The following is a 23,385-nucleotide window of genomic DNA, read 5'->3' as shown; positions in this document are numbered from 1 at the left end:
TCTGCTCGTCGAACGGCATCCACGACTGGCATGACAGTATCAACTGTGGATCTCCCTGTTCTAAAACCAAACTGCTGAGGAGATAAATCTCCGACAGCGCGTATCGCTTCAGCGAGTCTACTTCTGATGAGCTTCTTGAATACTTTTCCAGCAGTGTCAAGCATACATAGTGGGCGGTATTAAGACGGCAACTAGGGGTCGCCTTTCCCTTTGTTGATCAGCGCAAGTCTCGCCAGGGTGGAAACCAAAATTTTTCTCCCAGAAGCCCCTTGACTGCTTCACAGACCAACACGTGTCCAGCTTAATTTTAGACCCACGTTGGGAATGCCATCTATACCAGATGATCTCTTATTGTTTACCCGTCTAAATATGGTGGTTAATTTCGCACATGAGACAAAGTAATCAAGCAGATTATCACTCGATATAAGATCAGCCTGCATCACAGGACTGAATTGGAGAACTGTAGTGTCATTAAGGCTGCTTTTGAAATTATGGACATCTTGTTGCACGATTTCCGAAAGTTGCGTTCGCTCTAAGTCCGTTCTTGGCCGGTGCACCGACTCAAATTTCTTTCCTATAAGCTGGAGTTTGAGAGCATCATCCATTACAATGTAATTGCCTTGCACATCAGCAATTACGCTATTAATGTCTATATCTAAGTCAATAAGGTGTTGTATTTCGCTATTACCGACTTTGATTCTCGTGACTTCTTCCGGAATAACATATTTATCTTTGTAAACATGGCATCTGAATCGCCTGGTGAAACACCCTTTAACTTCTCTCGCCATTGGAAGTTCACTTCATTTATGTAATATTGGCGGATAAGATTCTGCGCGATCTTAAGGGGGTCATCCCGTGTGAAGGCCGGTTTTTTTGGCTTTTTTTTAGAAATTTTTTTGTGAAGAACTGGATAAAGGTACGAATACGAACTTTTCACCATAGATTTAGTAATATCTTGAGCGTGCATAGTAATTTTTCCAGCCCGATCGTATAGTTCGTTATTGAAATACAGAGCAATACAGAGCATCTCCAAGAGAAGGTGTTTTTCTGCTGTCACGCTAGAGGGCGCTACAATCATCTTAAAGAAAACAAGTCGGAATATCGGAAGCTCGTGCTTCGGGTATAAAGGTTTTGTGTTCATCTTATCTAAGAAATTTCAACACCCATTTTTCTACCCGTATACAGCTACAAAACTACATAAGTACATATTACAGCCGTAGATGTTACGTTCACTCTAAACAAACAAATTGCCTATTTTCGAATATAGTACACACATAGACACGTATATAAATTGATCGTACCCATATTTCCGATTTACTTCTTATATCTATCTGAATTAGGCTCTACCCGCAAAGTTCATTAGCACGCATATACTATATACCTACATACACGCATGCCCCGTTCGAATAATTGATATTCATATACAAATGATTAAAAAACTAAAACAAAATAATTCTTTTCCACCCAATTCATACGAACTTACTTCGTTGTGGTATTGACGAATTGATATGTGATGATGACGTCATGCAGGTTGTAGAGTGCACGAAATTCACAAAAAATGGTAAAGTTTCACCCCCTATAACTTTGTTAATAATAGTTGGATTTTCTTCAAACTTGACCAAATTGTGCATTATGTTCTTCATAATACGCATGCCAAATTTTCTACTTCTGGGATGAACATAAGGGGGGTGCCGGGTAAATTTCTAAAATGTGGAAATATACTATTATTAACTTTATTTGTGTAGATATCGGAACCGGATATATTTTGAGGCCTAGATTTCGTAGAGATGCACTACTGAGATTTTTTTCAGATTTTTCGGTTGGATAGGTTCTGAGAACGAGACCTGTTACACTTTTTTGGGGTCATATTTTGAGCCCTCACTCCCCTATGTTTCACCCAATATCAAATATTGAACCAGTTTCGAAAAGTACTAATTGAGACCTTTCATTTGATATCCCACATGGTCACATTTTATGAAAAAAAATGTTGCACCCTCCTTTCACATGTATGGGGAGCCCCCCCTTAAACTTAAGACAAAATGGCGTCAGTTGCTGTATGTAAAGGGAACGGCAGATTACATACTTCTACCAATTTTCGTGACAATGGGTTCAGCCGTTTCCGAATAAATCGGCTGTGACAGACAGACAGACAGACAGACGGACAGACAGACATCGAATCGATTCTAATAAGGTTTTGTTTCACACAAAACCTTAAAAAGTAAAGGGCATTTTAATGTCAACAGTACAGTCCGCAAACTAGGATTTTTTTTTTGAATTTTGGTGTTTTTTAAGGCTTCTTTAATGAATAAAAGAAAAACTACTGAATGAATCGCAATTATCCTAGTTTGCGGACCGTAGAAATATGTTCTGAATATGTCGAGAAAATTTAAAAGAATTTCGTTGGGTAGATTTTGGACTATGGTGGCAGCCGATTTTAAATATGCAGTTTCGAAAAAAACGCATTTAAAAAATAGAATGCGATTTTTAGCCATAAAATCTTAACTGATCATTAATCTGCTATACGTAGTCCATAAACATTAGGCTTCTTGAAAAAAGCATATGTACAGCCTTCGCTTCAATTCCTCTCCTTTTAATGAAGTCATTCGAACGTCATTCCGACCGATAAATGTGAGCTTTATTACGGCGATCGACATAAATCTAGCGTGTAACTTATTACGTGTTTAACACTATAATTTCCGAATGACTTCGAATATCAAAAAATCACTTTACCCATAGATTCTACACTATATCTAGATATAATTAAATGCAAAAAAAAAATATTCGATTCCGCGGTTCCGGCACACGGAATGACCCCCTTAAGGAGTGATTTGAACGCAACCAATATTTGATGATGATAGCCTCCATATTTCCGATAGATTTTGTTGACGCGAGCGAGCAGAAGACTTTTGCTTTTTTTGAGCCGTTTTATGGCTGCAGCTTCATATCTTTCCATATTATTTTGAGGTTTAATCTTAGGGAAGACTTGTTCAATTGTATCCAGCCTCAAGTTCCCCAGCTGGAGAAGATACCTATCACCTGGCGCAATCGTACTGTCACTTTGTCCTTCAAGAGGTGGGCGTTCCTTCCGATATCGCCGAATAAACCTCTCTTGGAATTTCTTGCAATCTGCTTGTTTAAAGTTCAGCCTGTGGACGCCACTGTCCATCAGCAGAAAGCGAACTCTTCGTCCATCAAACAGAACCTCAATAAGAATAGCGTTATGGTCGCTATCGTAAAGAAGAGTCTATAATTTCCGTTGAGGATTCCTAAAATGAAAGTTCAGGAGCGCGTCAGCAATGTATAAATCCAGATAGGAATTTGTCCTGAGCCAGGTTAGATCAGATAGATCCGTATAATTCGCATTTATACTATATCTGGTATTGCTCTATCCAAGATTTGAGGAATACCCCTTTGGGATTGTTTTTAGCGTTTAGCCACGAGGTATGATTAGCATTCAAATCGCCGACTATAATATAATAATTATGTAGCCTGTTCAGTTCGAATATCGTAAAGAGAGAATGGAATTCCTCCTCGAACTTGGCTCGGTTGTTTCCCATTGCATAGACTGACAAAATGAAGAAATTCCCTCGTCTAGGCAGTGAAAAGAGAATACAAGAGAATTCCATACATTCAAAGGTTTCAAATGAAGGCCTGTTAATATGCCTGAAATGATAACGGCGACCCACAAGTATTCCGGTACCACCTCCCCCACCATAATTTCGTCTATCGTGCCTCACGAATTCAAAATCCTTGAATGTTATCGAATGCCTCGGACTGAGGCTTTCTCAAATCAAGATCATGTTAGGTTGTTGCCTGGCAGTGAAATCAAGGAGCTCCACTCTTCGGTGGATTCCTACGATGGAATTCAAATTAATCGCGATGATCTGTAGACCATCCAGCGGTACCGTTGTGACTCCAGACCTAGCGGCGGGCATGCTGTTTGTGAAAATATTCTGTTATACTCTTTATTTTTGTGTTGTGTATGTGTAGCTTATGCTGCATGTTTTCACACATGGTTAGTATTTTTTTGAGGATAATCCCGCCACTTGCATCTTGTTGGAGCTTCTTAGCTCCCCCTTGTCGGGCTACTTTTGCAAACGGGATCCCGGGACAATTGGCACCGAAGGGATGGTACCGTCCAACACCGCTGACACCTTCGTCCTTTGAGCCGATCTTGTGACTTTAACATTGTGGTGTGCAGGACATCCACGGTACGAAGCCGGATGCTCACCGTTTCCGCAGTTGACACAGAAGGTTTTTTCTTTGCTCTCTGCTTCAGTTAGCGACCATTCGGCTGTAGCATGGCCTTTCCCGCACTTTACACATCGCAAAGTCATTTGGCAGTTTACCGCCGAGTGACCATAGCGCTGGCATCTTCGGCATTGGGCTATTTCGCCCGTCAGTAGGCACTCAAGAGGAATTGCCCGGCTCTCCGGGCTTATCTGCACGAGGAAGTGCGACAGAATTCGTTTTTCCAAAACTGATCCCTTCGTACCAAAGCGCGACACTGCGAGGAGCTTGACTTCAGTTCCTGTTTCCCGGAGCACTTTGAGCACCAATGGGGCTCTTCATCCGCATCCAAGCCTTTGAGAAGGAAGGTTTGCACCTTCTCTTCCTTGGGTGTGTAAGTGAAGTAAGGAGCCTTCACTCGCTCGAGGACCTCTCCTGTTTTCTTATAATCCGCTGTAGGTTTACATTTGATTTGGGTTCTCTCGGCCCCCGTCTTTTTGATAATAAAATTCGGGAATCCGCGCTCTCATTAAGTGGAGTGGCTTAATCTCTACCACCTTATTCATAAACATTAATGGGGGCACCATTTTCCCCTTTTCGTTACTCCGGGTGCAACTTGTTGCCCCGGCCGGACCATTTTTAAATTTTAAGTCCTACTTATGTTATTCTTTTCATCTGCTCTGATTTTTTCTTCATTTTTATTTTTCTTTTTTAATTTTTTTGACACAAAAACGTTCCCAGCTTTCCCTCTTCAGGGCTGTCATTGCCACATTTTTCACTACCCCAACCAGCCTGGTTAGCAGTCTAGTATGGGACATTTTCACCGTTGTCACCGTCACTCGTACCGTCAGCTTGATGGTTTCCTATGTCCTCCATACGGATAGATTCGCCTCCAAAAACTTGCTCGCCCTCAAGGCAGCCCGGCTCCTCTATGGCTGCAGAAGCATTTGAAGAAAGCTTCATTTTTGTCCTGGCTACTTTTGGAAACGCCGGGCCCGCCTCCCCAACCATTAACTGCTCCGTAAGCTTTTCGTTCTTTTCTATTAATATTAACATTTGATTTTTCAGCTCCTCGAGTGTTTTCGCCAGCTCGCCATTTCTTCTTTCAAGGTTGGCTATCCTTACTTCGGTCTTTTTTAGATCTGGATCTTTCTCATTACGTGGTTCACGGCCGATCCGAGTTGCACTTAGGCCTTATGGTGGGGATTATGGTCTAGCCCGCCACGAGTCGGAGGTTCGCCTGTCATTCCCGTCAAGCAGCTGACAAGTAAAAAAAACCGATTCCTTTGATAAGATTTTTCGTGGAAATAGAAACTTAAATAACAAATGTAGCTTAAATTAAATTATATTAAGTAAAGTTGTTACTATCTTTTTATATTATTAATAAAATTTAATTTAATTTAATTGAATTGAAATTTTAAAATTCTTTTTATTAATAATATTAATTCCTAGAAACGTTCTCTAGTCCTGGATTATTTTAGCTATTATCTTTAGGCGGCAGGGCGCTCACAAAAACTTTCTAATAGTCACACTCAAGACGGGTTTTGTATGAAACAAAAGCTTATTAGAATCGAGCCGATGTCTGCCTGTCCGTCTGTTTTGTTTTATAAAGTTGGAAAGCATCGAAAGCCACAGTGTGGGACTTTAACCCACTAAAACCACCTCTCTTCTCATCCACTATGCCCCACGGAACTATTTAGAGACATTGAATCGTGGGGCGGGTTAAAGCCCTATCGGCTTACTCCTAGGGTGAGAATTGTTCGCTCCTTACTGCTTTTTCGTAAGAGCCCTAGTCTTCGAAGCTCCTCCTGAATACATCTTATTACGCCACTAATTATATTCCACACTTCTTGGGATTCGAGCATTTTCGGAATGATCGTCTCCACTTATAAGCGTCTTGTCAAGAGAAGTTGAAGCTGTTCCCTCTCATTTGGAAATCTCGGCCATACGAAGTGTATGTGCTGCGGGTCCTCATATTCATTTATACATTGAGGCCAGACGGAAGAATCGTCTTGTCCAAAACGATGTAAACACCTGCGGTATCCACCATGTCCAGTTAGTTGGGTCAAGTGATAGTGGATATCTCCATGGCTAAGTGTTATCAAAAGCTCTTAACGTACTCAGACGATATACTGAAGATAATTTTCTTCTATACGCCTGAACATTAAGGGCTTTTGTCCAAACGATTGCTCCATATAGTGAAATGGATAAACACACTCCGGCAACTATAACCTTCGTTGGTTTCTCGCCCGCATAACTCAAGTGCTCTTTGAAGGTCAATCGATGATCCAGCATAACTCCGAGGTATTTGATGAAATGCTTGGACTCTATCACATGCTGCCCCACACGAAACCGTAGAGTTTCTTTCAGTTTACGGTTGCTGATCAGTACTGTCTCAGTTTTGTGTTCCGCTAAATCTAGTCCATGAGATATCAACCAATCTTTGATCAGGCTAACCGATGTCTCATATGCCAAATGATAACATCTTCCAGGTGTTTGTCCACTACAACAATTGCGATGTCGTCTGCATAGCCGATAAGGGTAGCTTCCCGCAGAAGTTTAATGCGCAGCACATCGTCGTAGATTACGTTCAAGAGTAGTGGGCCCAGCACTGATTCTTGAGGCACTTCGCCGGTTTTCAAATATTCAACTGGGCCTATGATGGTGTCGTAGAGGAGCTTTCTATCCACGAAATAATTCCTGATGATTAGTTGCTAATACGAGGGAACATTTAGCTGGTTTAAAGATCTTATTATATGCTATCATTGCGCTGAGTTGAAAACATTCCTCACGTCGAGGGTGATGATGGTACAGTATTTTTTGGTACCACCCTGCCATCTTATACCTGTAATTACTTCCTCGATCAAATTGACTACTGCATTGATAGTATCGACCGTTTATCGGCCGGCGCGAAAACCATGTTGTTGCGTGGACATGCCTCCTGCTTCTTCTACAATTGGGAGCAGCCTGTTGCATATAATACGCTCCAATAACTTTCCTATACTGTCCAGTGAACAAATGGGACGATACGACGATGGCTCTCCAGGTGATTTGCCCCTCTCTCTTAGCAGCACCCGCATTTGCCTTTTCCATTGGGTCGGGAAGGTGCCCTCTTCCAAGCAGGTATTAAAAGTGGAAACGAACCACTCCGGTTTTGTTTTTATCGCTACCTCCAGAGTCACGTTCGGTATTCCGTCCAGCCCGGGTGCTTTTTAGCCCCTACTTTTTCGCAGACAGACCCTCTGTTATACTTGGTATATCCGTTGTGGGATGCTCTCTTTCGACCGCAATAGTGCATTTGTTTTGCTGTGGAATAGAGTTGTCACTATTCTTCGCAATAAAACCGGGCACTTTATCTGCGGGGCTCTGCTTCCTTTCAACTTAGCCATTACCGCTCTATAGGGTTCAATGTTGGCCTCTTCGCAGAGTTCTTTAAAGGAATTCCGTTTACTTTCCCGGATTGCCTTTCACAACTCTCTTCGACTAGTTTTTACCACGACTTTCTCTGTGCAATTTCCTGCTCATCATTGGCGCGTTGGTAGTTTCTTCTCGCTTGCAGGCATATGGCACTTAGTCGTCATTTCGTAATTCCACCACGGTTTCGGTAATCTGTGGACGTTATTTCTGCTTTTTGACATAGAGGCATCACAAGCTGCAACCATGTTTCTGACAATTTGCTCAGATTTTTTCACTCGCTGTACTTGTTGGTGTGGAACCATCCCTAAATATCTCAGTGAACATTTCCACGTCAAACATCTTTGAACTCCATTGCTTCGTCCGGCATGACTTTATGTCCTTTGGATGCTCCATTCTCCTGTTCTCCAATACACTAAACAGTATAGCTTAAAATGAAAGATTGCCTTGGAAGATATTTTTCTTTTTTATTGGCTAAAAGTATTTGTATAGGTTTAATCTAAAACACTGAAGGAGGGGACAGTTGGTCCTCGAAATACGTATTTGTATATATTATCAAATACTTTTAGCCAATAAAAAGGAAAAATATCTTCCAAGGCAATCTTTCATTTTAAGACGTCAGTATAGCTTGATGGTCGCTATGCGTGTAGTGTTCACTAACTCGCCAGGGATGTCCCTCATCAACGCACTGTTTACGAAGGTAACATCTACCGCTGAACCTATCCTCGTTTTCCAGAAGGTAGAGGTACTTCAGATATTAGCAAGGACAGTGTCCAGCGAAGAAAAAGCCCTCTGTTGTTAGAAACTTTGCTTCTCCATTCGGTAGATCATGCGTTGAAGTCTCCCACGATGACAATTGGGGATCGTACACTTGCGTCTAGTAACATTCGCTCATATTCCCCGCTTGTTGTACTTGGCGGAGCGTAGCAACTATAGACACGAACACCGTTAATTTAAGCTCGTACGAACCCATTTCCGGACATTGCGGTTATTTCTTCAAATGGATATCATCCTGTCGTCCAAATTGCGCACTTTCCACTTTTGTCGGTGGCCCATATCGCGTTATCTTTTTCTCTGTATTAATAATAATAATCGTTGGCACAACAATCCATATTGGATCAGGGCCTTGAAGTGTGTTAGAGGACTTCATTCAAGACCGAAATGGTACACTACAGTATACTGTAGGAGGCAATGTGGTCAGCATTGCGCTCGCCCGAGATTATTACCCTGATTTGACTCAGGTACTCATTCACAGCTGAGTCAACTGGTATCCGACGTCCAATCACGATACAAATCCCACTGTCACCAGTGATATTGGAACCGCGACCTTCCGCACGATAGCCTTGTGCTCTAACCACTCAGCTAATAATCGCCACGTCTACATCGAGCTCTTGGAATGACTGGCGTAAAAGATCGTGGAATTTGGAATTGCCGCACCAGTTCTCTCCATATGTCCTCCTTCGTCGTTATCTCGTCAAAGTCCCTACACTCCACAGTTATGTCGGGGTTTAACTGCCTTACCGTAAGTTCTTCACCTAAGGATCTACTAACCAAGTTCTGGTAGTTCAGCAGCCTTTCGTCCTGGGTCTTCCGAAGGTTCAGGAGAACTTCTCGCTTCTGCGGTCTTCTGATCTTTGTGACATTGTCTCCCAGACCGCTTAGCATCTGATCTCTTTGGCCTTCCGCAGAATCTCAGCGTAAGAGAGGTGATCTTTGCTTTCGATAACAAGTATCCTCCATTCTTTCTCTGCTCCTCTTTACGCCCCGTAGAACTATCTGCTTTGGACTTGTTTGAGTGGCTCGTTCCACCCTTTTGGTAGCAATAGGTACCTGTCGCAATGCGGAGGAGTATGGGTAGGAGTTTGCAACTGTCCTGTATTCGCTGAGTATTGGTTCGTCGAACCTGACCCACCCATGGCCTTTTCGCAGGTATCTTTAATGCTTCAGCCTGACGAATTCGTATAGCGTGATCAGGGTATTACCAACCTTCTTCAGGCAATTTTTCACCTTGAGTACGTTTGCTAAGACTGCATCAATTCTGTCGTCATTGGCATGCACCGCTCCTTCTTTGCTGGGCTCGGTACAGCCTTTGCTGCAATCAATAGCTGGTCGTCCAGTGGAGAACGTAGCATTTTACCACTTCACTTAAAGGGATCCAGGCTCGTTACTTCCTCCTTATCACTTGTTGCAGTATCTATTTCGCTGGTTCCATAATTAACAATAATGACGTCAATATCCTCTTTTTCCTTCAATATTATTGGTATTTTATTTCCTACATCCATATATGGCTAGAATATGATTTTCTATGGAGCTATTGTAACCTGTAGCTGCTGTTATACGTAGTAATAATAATAACAACAACGTCCGGTCCACGGAGAAGATAAATAAAGAGATAAAGATAAAGATTTCCAAAGCCGCGCTGTTTTTTAGGAAAAATATTTAGAGCACGGATTGTCTGTCTGTCTGTGTCTGTCACACTCGATATATTTGGAAATGGATGGACCGATTGTCACAAAAATTGGTGAGAGAATGTGGTCTGTTATTCTCTTTACATATAGTAAGTGGTGTCATTTTGTGTATGGGAGCTTCTCATACATATGAATTGAGGGTGCAAAATTGTTTTCACAGAATGTGCCCATGATCAGGTATCAAATGAAAGGGCGTAATCAGTGCTTTTCGACACTGGTCCCATATTTGATATCGGGTGAAACGGAAGGGAGTCAGGGCGCAAAATATGACCCTTGAAAAGTGTACCAGGTCTCGTTCTCAGAACCTATCCAACCGAAAAATCTGAAAAAAATCACAATGGTGTATCTAAACGAAATCTAGGCCTCAGAATACATCCCGTTCCGATATCTGCACAAATAAAGTTAATAATAGTATATTAGCATATTTTAGAAATTTACCCGGAATAATAATAATACAAGATTTGGCAAGTGGTATAAGAAGTAACATAAGGCATAACTTTGGAAAGTTTGAAAGAAATCTAAATATGATTAATAAAGTTACAGAAGGTGAAACTTTTACATTTTATGTGAATTTCGTGCATTCTAAAACGAGTATGACGTCATCATAACATATCAACTCGTCAATACCGCAACAAAGTGAGCTCACATGAACGGGAGGTCGCAGGGAAACATTTCATTTTAGTTTTTTAATCATTTATATATCAATATCAATTACTCCAGGCAGACATGTATGTATATGTAGACTAAGCTTTGGGGTAGTGTCTAATTCAGATAGTTGAATTCGTACATTGAACAATATGTACATATGTATACTTTTATGCACGAAGTAAATCGAAAATAGGTAATAAGCAATGTTTGTTTATTTATGGTGAGCATAATATCTACGTCTGTAAGATGTACGTATTTCTTATAGTTTGAAAAAAATATGAAGGAATATTTTGGCTTTTTAGCCAAATACGAGCGGAAAAATGTGCGTAGAAGGTTTCTTACATAAGATGAACACAAAACCTTTATACCCGAAGCGCCAGCTTCCGGTATTCCGACATGTTTGGAATATTAACAATCATCTCCTTCTTCCATTCTCTGGGAAAGGATCCCAAGATTTCCGTACGAGTGGAAGCAGCAGATTTGCGGTAACTGTAGGTGTAGCAATAAATAACTTAGATTTGATCACTTTCACAACAGATGTTGTTGTCTGCAATATGTTGGGGTATTTGTACACGTCTTCCGAATATATACCTTTAATTTGGATGTAATTTTGACTATATCCTTCATTGTCAGTATATTTTTCTAGAATAATTGTTTTCATGTGACATTTCTCTAAGCCCAACGTCTATATAACTTAAAGTGGCTTAACTTGGGGTAACGGATTCAAGGCCAAACAAAGCCACCGCGAACTTAGAGAGTCGTCTTAGAAGATTGCATGCCCGATTGGTGTCTCTTTTGATGTTTGTGAAAATACCGATAAGATCGCGAGCCAATTCTTCATCATTGTTCGCAGAAGAACGACATTCGGTTTGATTTTTAGAAGCATAATACTTGTAGTAACCACGAATGTGATCTGGAGTCAAAACCAGATTTAAAGTCGATGTAGGCTATCGAAATATTTTGTTTTTGGGCGACAGCCTGTTCTATAGGTGCCGTATCGATTATAAGTTGTTCTTTACGGCCTCTGGCATTTTTTGTGCATTCCTTTTTCTCCTGACCTATCAATAAATGAACATCAAGATTTTGCAGTAAATCCACATGGAATACAAAACATTGACCTTCTAGGCCTGTTTCACTTTTTGGTTCAAATATTTTGAGTCCTCACTCGCCTGTATTTTACTCAATATAAGAAATAATATTGTTTCCGAAACGTAATAATTGAAGCTTTTCATTTTTAATAATTTCTAAAATATAATAAAATGCTATTAGCTTTATTTGAGCAGATATCGGTGTGGCGGCCATTTCAAGGTCTACATGTCATATGGTGATAACATCGTGGTTTTCCGGTTTTCGGTTGAGCCTTGGGTCAGTCTTTCCATTTCCACTACCGCTTTTGGACAAGTTGTTTGGGATCATTTTTGCTAAAAAGAAATTTCATTTTGCTGTAAAATGAAATTTCAGTTGTACAAAGCATTGCGTGGGATACTGGGCGTTGAATTTCGCGCGTACAGTGTCCATGACAAGAATAAAGAGGAGTAGCGAGAAGATACTTCCTTGATGAATACCTATAGAGACACAAATTGGTTTTGATATACCTGAAATATTTTACCTCTCGGATCATCGTAGAGCAATTTAACCTATCATAGCAATTCGTCCAGTATTATGCGTTGCCGCTGCGATGAGTTTTTGTTGCATATGGCCAAAGGCCTTCTCTAGCACACGGTCAAGCGCTTTCTTACAGGTTTTCTCCATGAGCAACTGCGTAATGTGTATTGCGTCAATAGTTCCGCAGTTTTAACAAACCCGGCCTGATTCAAGGTAATTTGGCACGGTTTCTTGGTGGATGGTGTTCTAGCATTTTTAATAACGCGATTGAAGAACTCACAGCGCCAAAGTGTCATTATCACCTACATACGCAACAGATATCCTGTAGAAGTTGGTATCGGCTTTTAATAAGTCGATACAGATCTCTCTCTCTGCCCTGCAAATCCGTTCCCGTTGTATTTTGCAGCTTTTGGCACCACACTATTGAATTTCTCGCAGAGCACAGACACCGATCCACATTTTTGAAAAGACTCTTGCGAATCCCTCCAACTTAGCAGTGAGGGTACCAATATCTATCGCGCAGACACTGATTCGTCCGACTCGAATTAGTTTGGATATGTCCTGACGATGTATCGAGAGCTCTTGCTTATTTTTATGTTGCGGGGGATGGAACATACTAAGTAGACTTGGAACCAGTACGAAGGCGGCGTTAAAGCACACTGAAAGAAAATCAAATAGAGCGTAAAACAATACGAGAAAAGCCTGTGAAGCAAAAATAAATTGTTCTTAACTTCATAGGAAATGAAGATTTCTTATACTATTCTCCCTTGGAAACTTTGTAAAATAAAGGATACTTATAAATGCTTGGTGATTATTTTAGTTAGTTTAGAGGAAATTCCTCATTAAATTTGGTTGAATTTCTATTCCTTAATGTATTGCAAATGACCCATCCATTTTCAACAGCAAAGCAAATGGAATCGACAAGCTTATTGAAAACCACATGTCTGGCCTGTTTAGAAAGACGACATTTAATTAGAAAAAAATATATAAAGCAGAATGAGAAGAAATGCTATTTTTTTTATCTTTTGAAAGAGGCGCACATACAAACAGTTACTAACTCTAAATATTGCGTGCGTGAAAAATTCTCCACGTCATAAACATATTCGTAATTTATGTAATAGCTTCTCTTATCTCTCATCGTATTTGTGATAATAACGTCACCTTATCTATTTTCCTCTGGGTGCTTTGGAGTTGTGTGCAGCTTAATCATTGCGATAAGTTTCATTAAATTTTAATACTTAATGAATGAATCATCTAAATGACGCACTATTTTCTGATGAAGATTTTTCCTGAGATAAATCATACGCATTGATTTCAGCTTATATTGAGTTTTAAGTGTTCTTTTTGCTTTTTGGCGCTAATTTTTTGAATATGCGGAAAAATTTGTACTAAACTTGGGGTTTCCATGACAGAGTGGTGGTCACTTTACATGCATGTGCTATTTCCATATAGTAGCACAGAAAGAACAACTTGATGTATTTAGATGGCTGCATTTCTAGATTTTGGAAAGAACTTCGAAGGGGTATTTAGCGACGATGATCCGTTGAGCGGCATAAAGTGCTGGGCCACAGTCAGCAGAAACAACGTGCCGGAATCTACAAATCTACAGTCTGTCTCCCGATCGCATGCCCGAGCAAGGTTCGCTATCGAAATGAACGAAAATGAAAAGTACTTTTTCGATAGCCGAAGGGCATTGCTGTTAAATCGGTCCATATCTCAGCCAGTATCCGGGTAGTTGAGTGGTTAGAGCACAAGGCTGTCGTACGGAAGGTTGCGGTTCAAATCTCACTGATAGCAGTGGAATTTGTATCGTGATTTGACGTCGGATACCAGTCGGGCGAGCGCAATGCTGACCACATTGCCTTCTACAGTATACTGTAGTGTACCGTTACGGTCTTGAATGAAGTGCTCAAACACACTTCAAGGCCTTGATCCAATATGGACTGTTGCGCCAACGATTATTATTATTATTATATCTCAGCCATAATTGAGATTTCGATGGTAAAATAGTTTCGAAATTTTCACAAATGTCCATCCTTTCTACTGGCCTCTTACGACTTGCACAAAACCTTATTAAAATCAGTTTACTATCTGTCCGTCATACGCATTTTTCTCGGAGACGGTTATAGCGATTGACACCAAATTTGGTAGAAAGGTGGGAACTGTGAACGCTCACGCATATAGTGAGTTACATCCTTTTACGACGAATTTAAGGGGGGGTCCCCATACATGCAAAAGGGGGGTGTAAATTTTTTTTTCATCAAATATAGTCATGTGGGATATCAAATTAAAGGTCTCGGTTAGTACTTTTCGAAGCCGGTCTTAGTTTTCACTTTCGATGAAAAGGTGGGGAGTGCGGGGGGTTGAAATTGGTCATTTTTTTAACGAACCCATTCTCAGGAACTACCAAATCGAAAAATCTGAAAAAAATCAGGGGGCTGCCACTGTATGGTACCTAGGCTCCGGAATATCCTCCATACCGATACCTGTTCAAATAAAGTTAGTAATAGTATATTATTATAATTTTTAGTAATTGACAGGAAAACCCCCTTAAGTTCAACCTAGAATAACAAAATGCAATGTAGGCTACAGTATAGAGCATGATCCCGCCAAATTTGGTGAAAATCGCACTATTACTAACAAAGTTATACTAGGTCAAAGCTGTCGCTCCTGTGCAAATTCAATACTATGAATGTCAATATCACTTGAAAGTGGCTATTTTCACATAATATATGCATATTTTACGTGATACATGCTAATGAGACAAATGCACACTCAAATCTCTTTTTAAAAGAAATACAGAAAACCTTTCATACCTGAAGCGTCTAGCCTCCGGTATCCCGACTTGTTATGACTTCAACCTGAGATGTGTTTGTAGAAATAATATTAAGGATCATGTTTTTTGATGCTTGGTGATGATTTTTTTCAGTAGTGGGAAGCAAACGATGTGTACTGTGAACTGCAATTCCCAATTCCGAAGTATACATATATCTACATATACTCGTATTCGTAAGTGGCATTTGTGCGACTTTCCCTTAACAGAATGTATGTATTGTGTGAGACACCAAGTACAATCCAGATGGAAACATTTGTCTGATTCAGACACAGACGTCTGTCTGTCTGTTCGAGGCAGACACAGACACTTGTCTGTCTGAAGTCTGAAATGAGTACAGACATTTGTTCTTCAGTTGTCAATTTGCACGGAAACATGATTTCAAATAACAACCAAAGCAGTTGTTAGCTCCTTTGTTTATGGCAAGCAGTCCACAAACTTATTTATCTAAAAGGTTAACTAGTCAAATAAGCTGGTTCGTAAAGCACAGGCGATACTGCTCATGATTTCATGATGATTCGATATGATTGCACGATTACATGATTGCAATCGTAATCACGCTCACTTCCTGGTTATTATCGTAGTCATCAGTGCGATTTTGCCCAAATCTGGTAAATAGTTTTTTGATTGGTCGAAATATGTATAGAGGATTTTTTTCTTCGTGTGGTGAAAAGTGAATTCTTTATGATATACATTACAATGTACCGGCGACAACATTGGTTACTTTGTAGAATAAAAACGTTTTCATTAAAGTGAAGTCTTTTATCGCCTCTTTATTGTGGCACATTCTTCGAACAACAAGCTTGACATAATGTCAGTTGGTTTTCAACTGGTCGATATCGTACGAGCAATCCCATTGACCACTTTGCGATCAGCAGTGGGAGTTGTCTTCTGAATGTGCGTAACAAGAGAGGCGCTGAAATCGGCCTCGAAAGGGATCAACATCTAATGGCCGCTTGCGTGTTGTATCCAGCGCTTCTCACAGGGGTGGCTTATATGATCCCGCTGTCGCTCGACAGTGGTAGAAATACAATCTTGCGAATCGGACGGCAGATACCCTGGCTGCTATAAATAATGCCATTTTTTCGGGTGCGAAATGCCGGGAAGTTGAATGTAGTGTGGACCATAGTAAAAGGGAATTTGTTGCGAATGGGATGCGCCACAGTAGGTATTGAAATGTGAATTACCCGCAGCGGCGCTCCCATATATTGGGACAAGTGTTTAGAATAGAAAGAAATTCATTTTTTTGAATACGTATGCGCTTCCGAAACCATAAGATTTTGATCATTGAAGGCTTTCGATATGTATGTTTGAGAGAATTGGAATAATTTTATGGCCCCACTGAACTAATAAAACCAAGCATTCTTGCTAATGAATATTATAATAAATTAACTTATACAATCGTCTAAGCGCTATTCTCTGTTGTAATATGACAAACGAAAAAAATAATGAAGAGGATAACAAGTCGGGAAACCGAAAGCTAGGCGCTTCAGGTATGAAAGGTTTTGTTTGCTTCTTCTGTGAGTATATTTAAGGGTGGAACTATCCCATTTGTACGTAGCCCGTTATGTATATGCATTTAGGACATCTGACTACCCACTTTAGTGTGACATTGATATTCAGTTGCAGTAAATTTACACAGTAAGGTCAACTTTAATAATAATAATCGTTGGCGCAACAATCCATATTGGATCAGGGCCTTGAAGTGTGTTAGAGCACTTCATTTAAGACCGTAACGGTACACTACAGTAGACTGTAGGAGGCAATGTGGTCAGCATTGCGCTCTCCCGAGATTATTACCCTGATTTGACTCAGGTACTCATTCACAGCTGAGTCGACTGGTTTCCGACATCCAGTCACGATAACAAATCCCACCGCCGCCAGTGAGATTTGAACCGCGGCCTTCCGCTACGACAGCCCAGCGCTCTAACCACTTGAACCATCCGGACAAACTTGGGGATAATATGCTCAATATTATATTTTATACTACTACCAACTTTTATAATTGTGGGATAAACTTAAGTGGGTTTTACTCAATTTCCCCAAAAATATATTAATATACTATTATTAACTTAATTTGAACGGATATCGATATGGAGAGTATTGTGAGGGCTGGACATGGTGTCCAGGCAGCTTCATGAATTTTTTTTGCAAATTTTTCAGTTGGGTAGTTTCCGAGAATGGGTCTGTTAATAAATGTTTCTAATAAATCTCAAAACTAAGACCGTATTAATCGAGACCTTGCATCTGATATCCCACATGACTATATTCGGTGAAAAAAATGTTTACACTCTGCTTCTACATGTATGGGGACCCCCCTTAAATCTCAACGTAGAAGGATATCACTGACTGCATGTCTGGGCGTTCACAGTTCCCAGTTTCTCACCAAATTTCGTGTTTCTGAGAAAAGTGCGTGTGACAGACAGACGGACGGGCAAACAGACAGACATTGAACCGATTTTAACAAGGTTTTGGTTTGCAAGGAAAACCTTTAAAATGATATAAGATTGATTTTACAAGACCGAATTACTAAAATAAAAGTTTGCGATATTAATATAACACGGATTCTCAGGTCAAATATTGATTAATTTAATATTGAATTTATCTTGCAGAATGCCGTCAGCAGCACCCGCAGCACCTGAAGTTCCGCGAACGGAACTTCAAGAGTTACAATTGAAGTCACAACAAGTCACCGATGAGGTTACAATTTCAGAATAATTTTATCTTGTTTAACTTTTGTTTTAACGTATCTTCTCTAATTTTTCTAGTCGTTGGAAAGTACACGGCGTATGCTGGCACTATGCGAAGAAGTGAGTAAACTTAGGTTTTTTTCTTACTGAAAATGAATTTAAACTGAAAAAGAACAACAATTGACTAATTTTAATACACTACAAATAAAAACAAAAACAAGAACAATTAAGCATATGAAATACATTTAAATAAAATATGTGTGAATCGAAATAATCTAAAACATATATAAGGATCTGTTGGATTAGGATATTGTTCGGATAATGAATGCTTATACGACTAAGTGTATTTGATATGAAATATATATCGTGGATTCAAATACAATTCGAATTTCGAGGTATGACGAACAAAATATCAATAAAAAATATATAAATAATGTGCAGGGCTAAAGATATTTTAAAGCAACTTCTTATTTAATTTCCATATGATATTTGGTGATTATTTGTTTAATTATGATGTTTTCCTTTTAATTTTAATGGTAAACATGATGTTGCTGTGGACAGTGTGACGCTGTGTAGCAAGGATATTTCGTTCAATTTTATTTCATCGAATTGTTACATTATACAATCTACAATTTGGCTTAACGACATAGTTTCTCAAAGAAGAAACAGATTGGAGATTGCTTGAGAAAAATCGAGAAATAGATTTTCCTTGGATCTTGAAATATACCTCTATCCTATCAATAAATTTTTGCGTCCAGTCTTTTACATATGTATAGTTTGTTTTTTTCCAATTTACTTTATTTTCATTGAAAGTTAACTCGCATTGTGGTATCTTCGGAAATGTGTATTTAATAGCATATGTATGCTTTTAAATGTCTGTAAAGAAGCATCAACACTATCAATAACTAGAGATATTAGATCGCTAAAATATATTATGTTGCATGTTGTAAAAACAGATATAAAGCCTAAGCCAAATTATGTTTTAACACGTGGGTATTGTTCGTGTATGTATTTTGCTTTTTTGTTTTAGATGCAAAATTATCCTAATGAGACTGGAGAATGGTAACTCATTTATTAAGTTCACAAATTCATGCTAAGTAAAGTTTGATGCTATTTCCATAATCCTTGTAAGATATTATTAAAAATTAGCGAAATGAGTTACATTTTACCCTTGAGTTTCGAAAACGTTTTCATTTCGTATTCCATTTTCAATTCAATGTGAAGTTGCTCTTTGAAATAAGAGAATTTATTCGCATTCTTTTGATATATATATCAAGTGGCCATAATCATAAAACTTTGTTTGAATATGGAAGAATCTTGTTGGAAAATTTTGAAAGATTCTACAACATTATAAATGTCCCTTTAGTGGATGTACGTAACAGTTGACATGAGTCGACTAAATGGACTCGCATCAATGTTTGCCCTTGCACGCATCAAAGCCTGATAATTTCTATCCTCTAATTCTCTTGAAACCAGTGGTAATGTTTCTTTCCTGTTTATTATGATGTTCTGGAGGATAATTTCAATGTTCAGCAATATTATCTGATTCTATCGTGAAATCCTAGACTATATTCCTGTTTTATGGAAACGATCCTTTGATTTCAGTTGAATGTTGTATGATTATTACATGTTTGTGGTGCTTTATATGTTATTGTGTATATAAAGATATACGTGAAGAAAATCTCACATCATGTCTTTTCACAATGTACTATGTAACTCACTTCACCACTATATCCATTATTTCTAATATATCATTTCAACTTTATCACCACTTTTCTTCGAACTACTTTTTGAACCGTTAAAAACGAATCCCAAATCTTTCTATGTGTATGGTTATTTGTATCTAATATTTTTTTATATTTCGAGTTTGGTTACAACTTAGCTTAAATGGAAAATATAAGTACTCGCATTTTATGATATATTTATTATTTGATGAATATTTTATTTTGAAAAAATTTCAATAAGTATATCATATTATGTGTAAAATGAAAATTAAGAGATTCAGTTGTCGTTTTATTGAATGTTTAACTTTATATTTAGATGAGCTGTGTACTTATCGAGCGATTGAGGGTTGCGAATATATATCCTGTTTTTAACTGACCATGAGCCAAGTTCTAGTTAGTTAGAGTTAGTTCAAGTACGGTAATTTTATCAAGTATTTGTTAAACGAAGGGCAAATATCCACACTTTTTCCAAAAACAAAGTTATTTGTAACTTAGACTAAAAATTGATTCGTTGTCATGCGAGCCTGATTTCCATCACTTGTTTTTCGGTATTTTTTCTATCATAATTTAAGACTTTTTTCAACTTTTCTTGCCATGATTGATAAGTCATGATTCACGTGATGGGCATTTTTGTCATTTTTGATATATACAAATTTGAATCGGTTATTGATTTACATCAGTATATATCCCAAAAGAAAGTTGATCCCAAAACAAACTATAACATCTACTTCCTTTGAATTTCTTTTCAGTGGGGGGTCGAATCTGAATCTGATACCCCCTTTGTTTCGGTTGTCATTTTGGCCTGAGTGGAGATGGATCGGTTTTTGGGGTGTTTCCGATCGACTTGGATAGTGGACAAATATTTTCTACCTTGTCTCAACAGGAAAAGGATGCATTTCCGTATTAAGTGAACGGCTGCGACTTTTGCATTAATAAGTAACTAAAATTTCAAAAAGCTTCAAAGCATACCATCATTCGCAAGTATTTGGTTGCAGTAAACTCATGTTTACTGCATGTATTGTCAACTCATGTATTTAAGATCATTCAATTACTTAAATTGATTATCATTACGTAAAATCAGACTTGCTATTGCACTCATCAATGTAAGATTTCCGTAATCGGAATTTCTGTACATTTCTATTTCTAAATCTTCTCATACGGATTTAACACATTCGATTATGCTACTAAATGTTGGTACAGTGGTATTTACAACGCGACGCGTTTTGTTTCGAAAACTGGACTGACTGAGGTATTGTTGAATACACCTAGTTTTAAGATGTGATGAGCTGTTTTTGATTTTATATAGAATAGGCCATCCTGTTTTACGCCACGTATCTCAATTGCCATGTTATGGCCTGTAACATTTCAAAGTCGTGTTACGATGAGAGACTAATGTGAATTGCCTCGTTCCACTACCTTGTAATGAAGGTTGGTTCAGTGCTCTTGTTATTTATTATTAAATTATATATAAGGTCTACAAATAAGTTCTGTCGGTTTTTTTTTTTTAATTTGAAGCTTTATTGTGAAAAACTGGTTATACATTCATTGTTCAAAGTATTGCCCATCGCTAGCCACAACTTTCTTCCATCTTTCAGGCAATTCATAGATACCATCGCGCCAAAAATTGGCCGGCTTGGCCGCTATCCACTCATCGAGCCATTTTTTGAGTTCGTCGTAATTGGAGAAGTGTTGGTCAGCCAGGCCATGCTGCATCGACCGGAACAAATAGTAATCAGAAGGAGCAATGTCTGGAGAGTACGGCGGGTGGGGTAGGACTTCCCATTTCAACGTTTCTAGATATGTTTTAACGGGCTGTGCAACATGTGGACGAGCATTGTCATGTTGCAAAATAACTTTATCATGTCTTTGCTGGTATTGCGGCCCTTTTTTCTTGAGTTCACGGCTTAAACGCATTATTTGACGTCGGTAGATTTTGCCCGTGACCGGTTTGTTCGGTTTTAGCAGCTCATAGTATACCACACCCAACTGGTTCAACCATATACACAGCATGATCTTCTCACCATGAATATTCGCTTTGGCCGTCGATGTTGAGGCATGGCCGGGGTATCCCTACGTTGCCCGACGCTTGGGATTATCGTAATGGATCCACTTTTCATCGCCAGTAACTATTCGATGCAGAAAACCCTTCCCTTCAGTTGTTCGCACGTGAAAAAACGGCGTTCGACGTCTCTTGGCTTCAGTTCATACGGAACCCAATTTCCGACCTTACGGATCATTCCCATTGCTTTTAAACGGTGGGAAATGGCTTGCTGAGTGACTCCAAGTGTTTTTCCAAGTTCTTTTTGCGTTTGCGATGGATTTTGGTCGAGCAATGCCTCTAATTCTTCATCTTCAAAAATTGTTAGCCGTCCGGCGCGCTCTTCGTCTTCCAAGTCAAAATTGCCACTTTTAAACCGTCCAAACCACCTCTGACACGTTCGCTCAGATAGAGCATGGTCACCATAAACTTCCACCAAAAGGCGATGACTTTTGGTTGCTTTTTTCTTCATATTGAAATAATGAAGTAGAACTCCCCGCAAAAACACATTATTTGCTGCAAAATTGGCCATTTTCGTTGATGAAAAAAGTATTGTTGTTTACACTTCAATTAAATAATGTGTACTGACGTTTGTGCCTATTGACAGTAGCTTTCCGATGAATGTTTGGAAATGTGGATCAATAGAATAAAAAACAAGCTACGCCATCTATTGTGAAAACCGACAGAACTTATTTGTAGGCCTTATATAATAATAGTAACGACCCTTTTTTTGGTGGTAGTAGTCCACGCTTTGTGGTACGCATTTGTAGTGCGATCTGCGAATCGGGCAAGAGAAATGAGCGGTTGCTTCTAAATAGCCCCGTACATTGCCATTCATCCGTATTGTCCTCACGAATGTTGCCACGCTAGAAATATAATCATTTAGTAATAGTGTTTGAATTTGGAATTTGTGCTAATTAGACAACATGTCATATATTAACTTATCTCCCACGTTCTGAGTGCGGTTATCTTTTCATTCCCTAGCCGAGGTCCTTTGATTGGTGCTATCTCAAGACCCTCAGTTTCATTTATCTAACTTGCTGTCGCCATTGTGGCTTTGCCGTGTTAAAGGTTTATACAATCAAGGATTAAGCTTTCCAAATCCTACGTAGTTGCTTATTTCTCTTACTAGTTATGTGGCTTTCTTTCGTTTCTGGGCTCCAGATAAGCTTTTTCTTTATTATTCTGTTGGAGTTATACAGAGTCGATAAGCTGTGTATTGGCCTTAGGGGAAGGTAAGTAAAATCCGCAAAAAAAGCCTCTCACCCTTTAATTTTTTAATTTATTCATCTGTGGATATTTCCTGAATTCATAAAAAGAGGTTTTCATAAATTTCATCGAAATCTCATTTTTTTCTATTGAACTCTACTTTAGAAATGAAGTCTCCCTAATACTGTCGTTTAATCGATTTAAACTTCAGAGGATATCTCTATTTTTATAAAAGGCCTTCATCCGGAATAATTGGTTCGTAGTGTCAGGTTCTTAATCCTTATGAAAAGAATGATGTTGTAATATTAAGTATAGGAATGGAAATTTGTTTTGTTTTTTGTTTGTAGTATTCTAGTGTAGTTCTCCTAGACTCGACCTTCCCTTATATCGGTTAAAATTGTGTTTTTTATTTTGAGATATTTAAGTTGTAAAATGAAAACAGCGATACTGTTGAACGGTGAAAGGAAAAACGTTCAATAAAACGACAAAAGATATTCTTTGATATAGTTATGCTACAAAAACTAAA

The 23,385-nt window shown here is 38.9% G+C and overlaps 1 protein-coding gene across 5 annotated transcripts in view; it reads left to right on the top strand.

Annotated features, from left to right (window-relative positions):
* LOC119652715 (synaptosomal-associated protein 25) overlaps nt 1-23,385 on the top strand; it is a 66,511-nt gene that overhangs the window by 22,804 nt on the left and 20,322 nt on the right. For all 5 annotated transcript variants that reach the window (XM_038057005.1, XM_038057002.1, XM_038057001.1 and 2 more), the window contains exons 2-3: nt 17,811-17,898; nt 17,967-18,008. In XM_038057005.1, coding sequence (XP_037912933.1) covers nt 17,812-17,898; nt 17,967-18,008 — 129 coding nt within the window. In that variant the 5' untranslated portion in view covers nt 17,811. The remainder of the gene's footprint in view (nt 1-17,810; nt 17,899-17,966; nt 18,009-23,385) is intronic.

Source organism: Hermetia illucens, chromosome 3 (assembly GCF_905115235.1).
Source record: "Hermetia illucens chromosome 3, iHerIll2.2.curated.20191125, whole genome shotgun sequence".
Lineage (NCBI taxonomy): Eukaryota > Metazoa > Arthropoda > Insecta > Diptera > Stratiomyidae > Hermetia > Hermetia illucens.
This window is presented reverse-complemented; position numbering and strand designations above follow the sequence as displayed.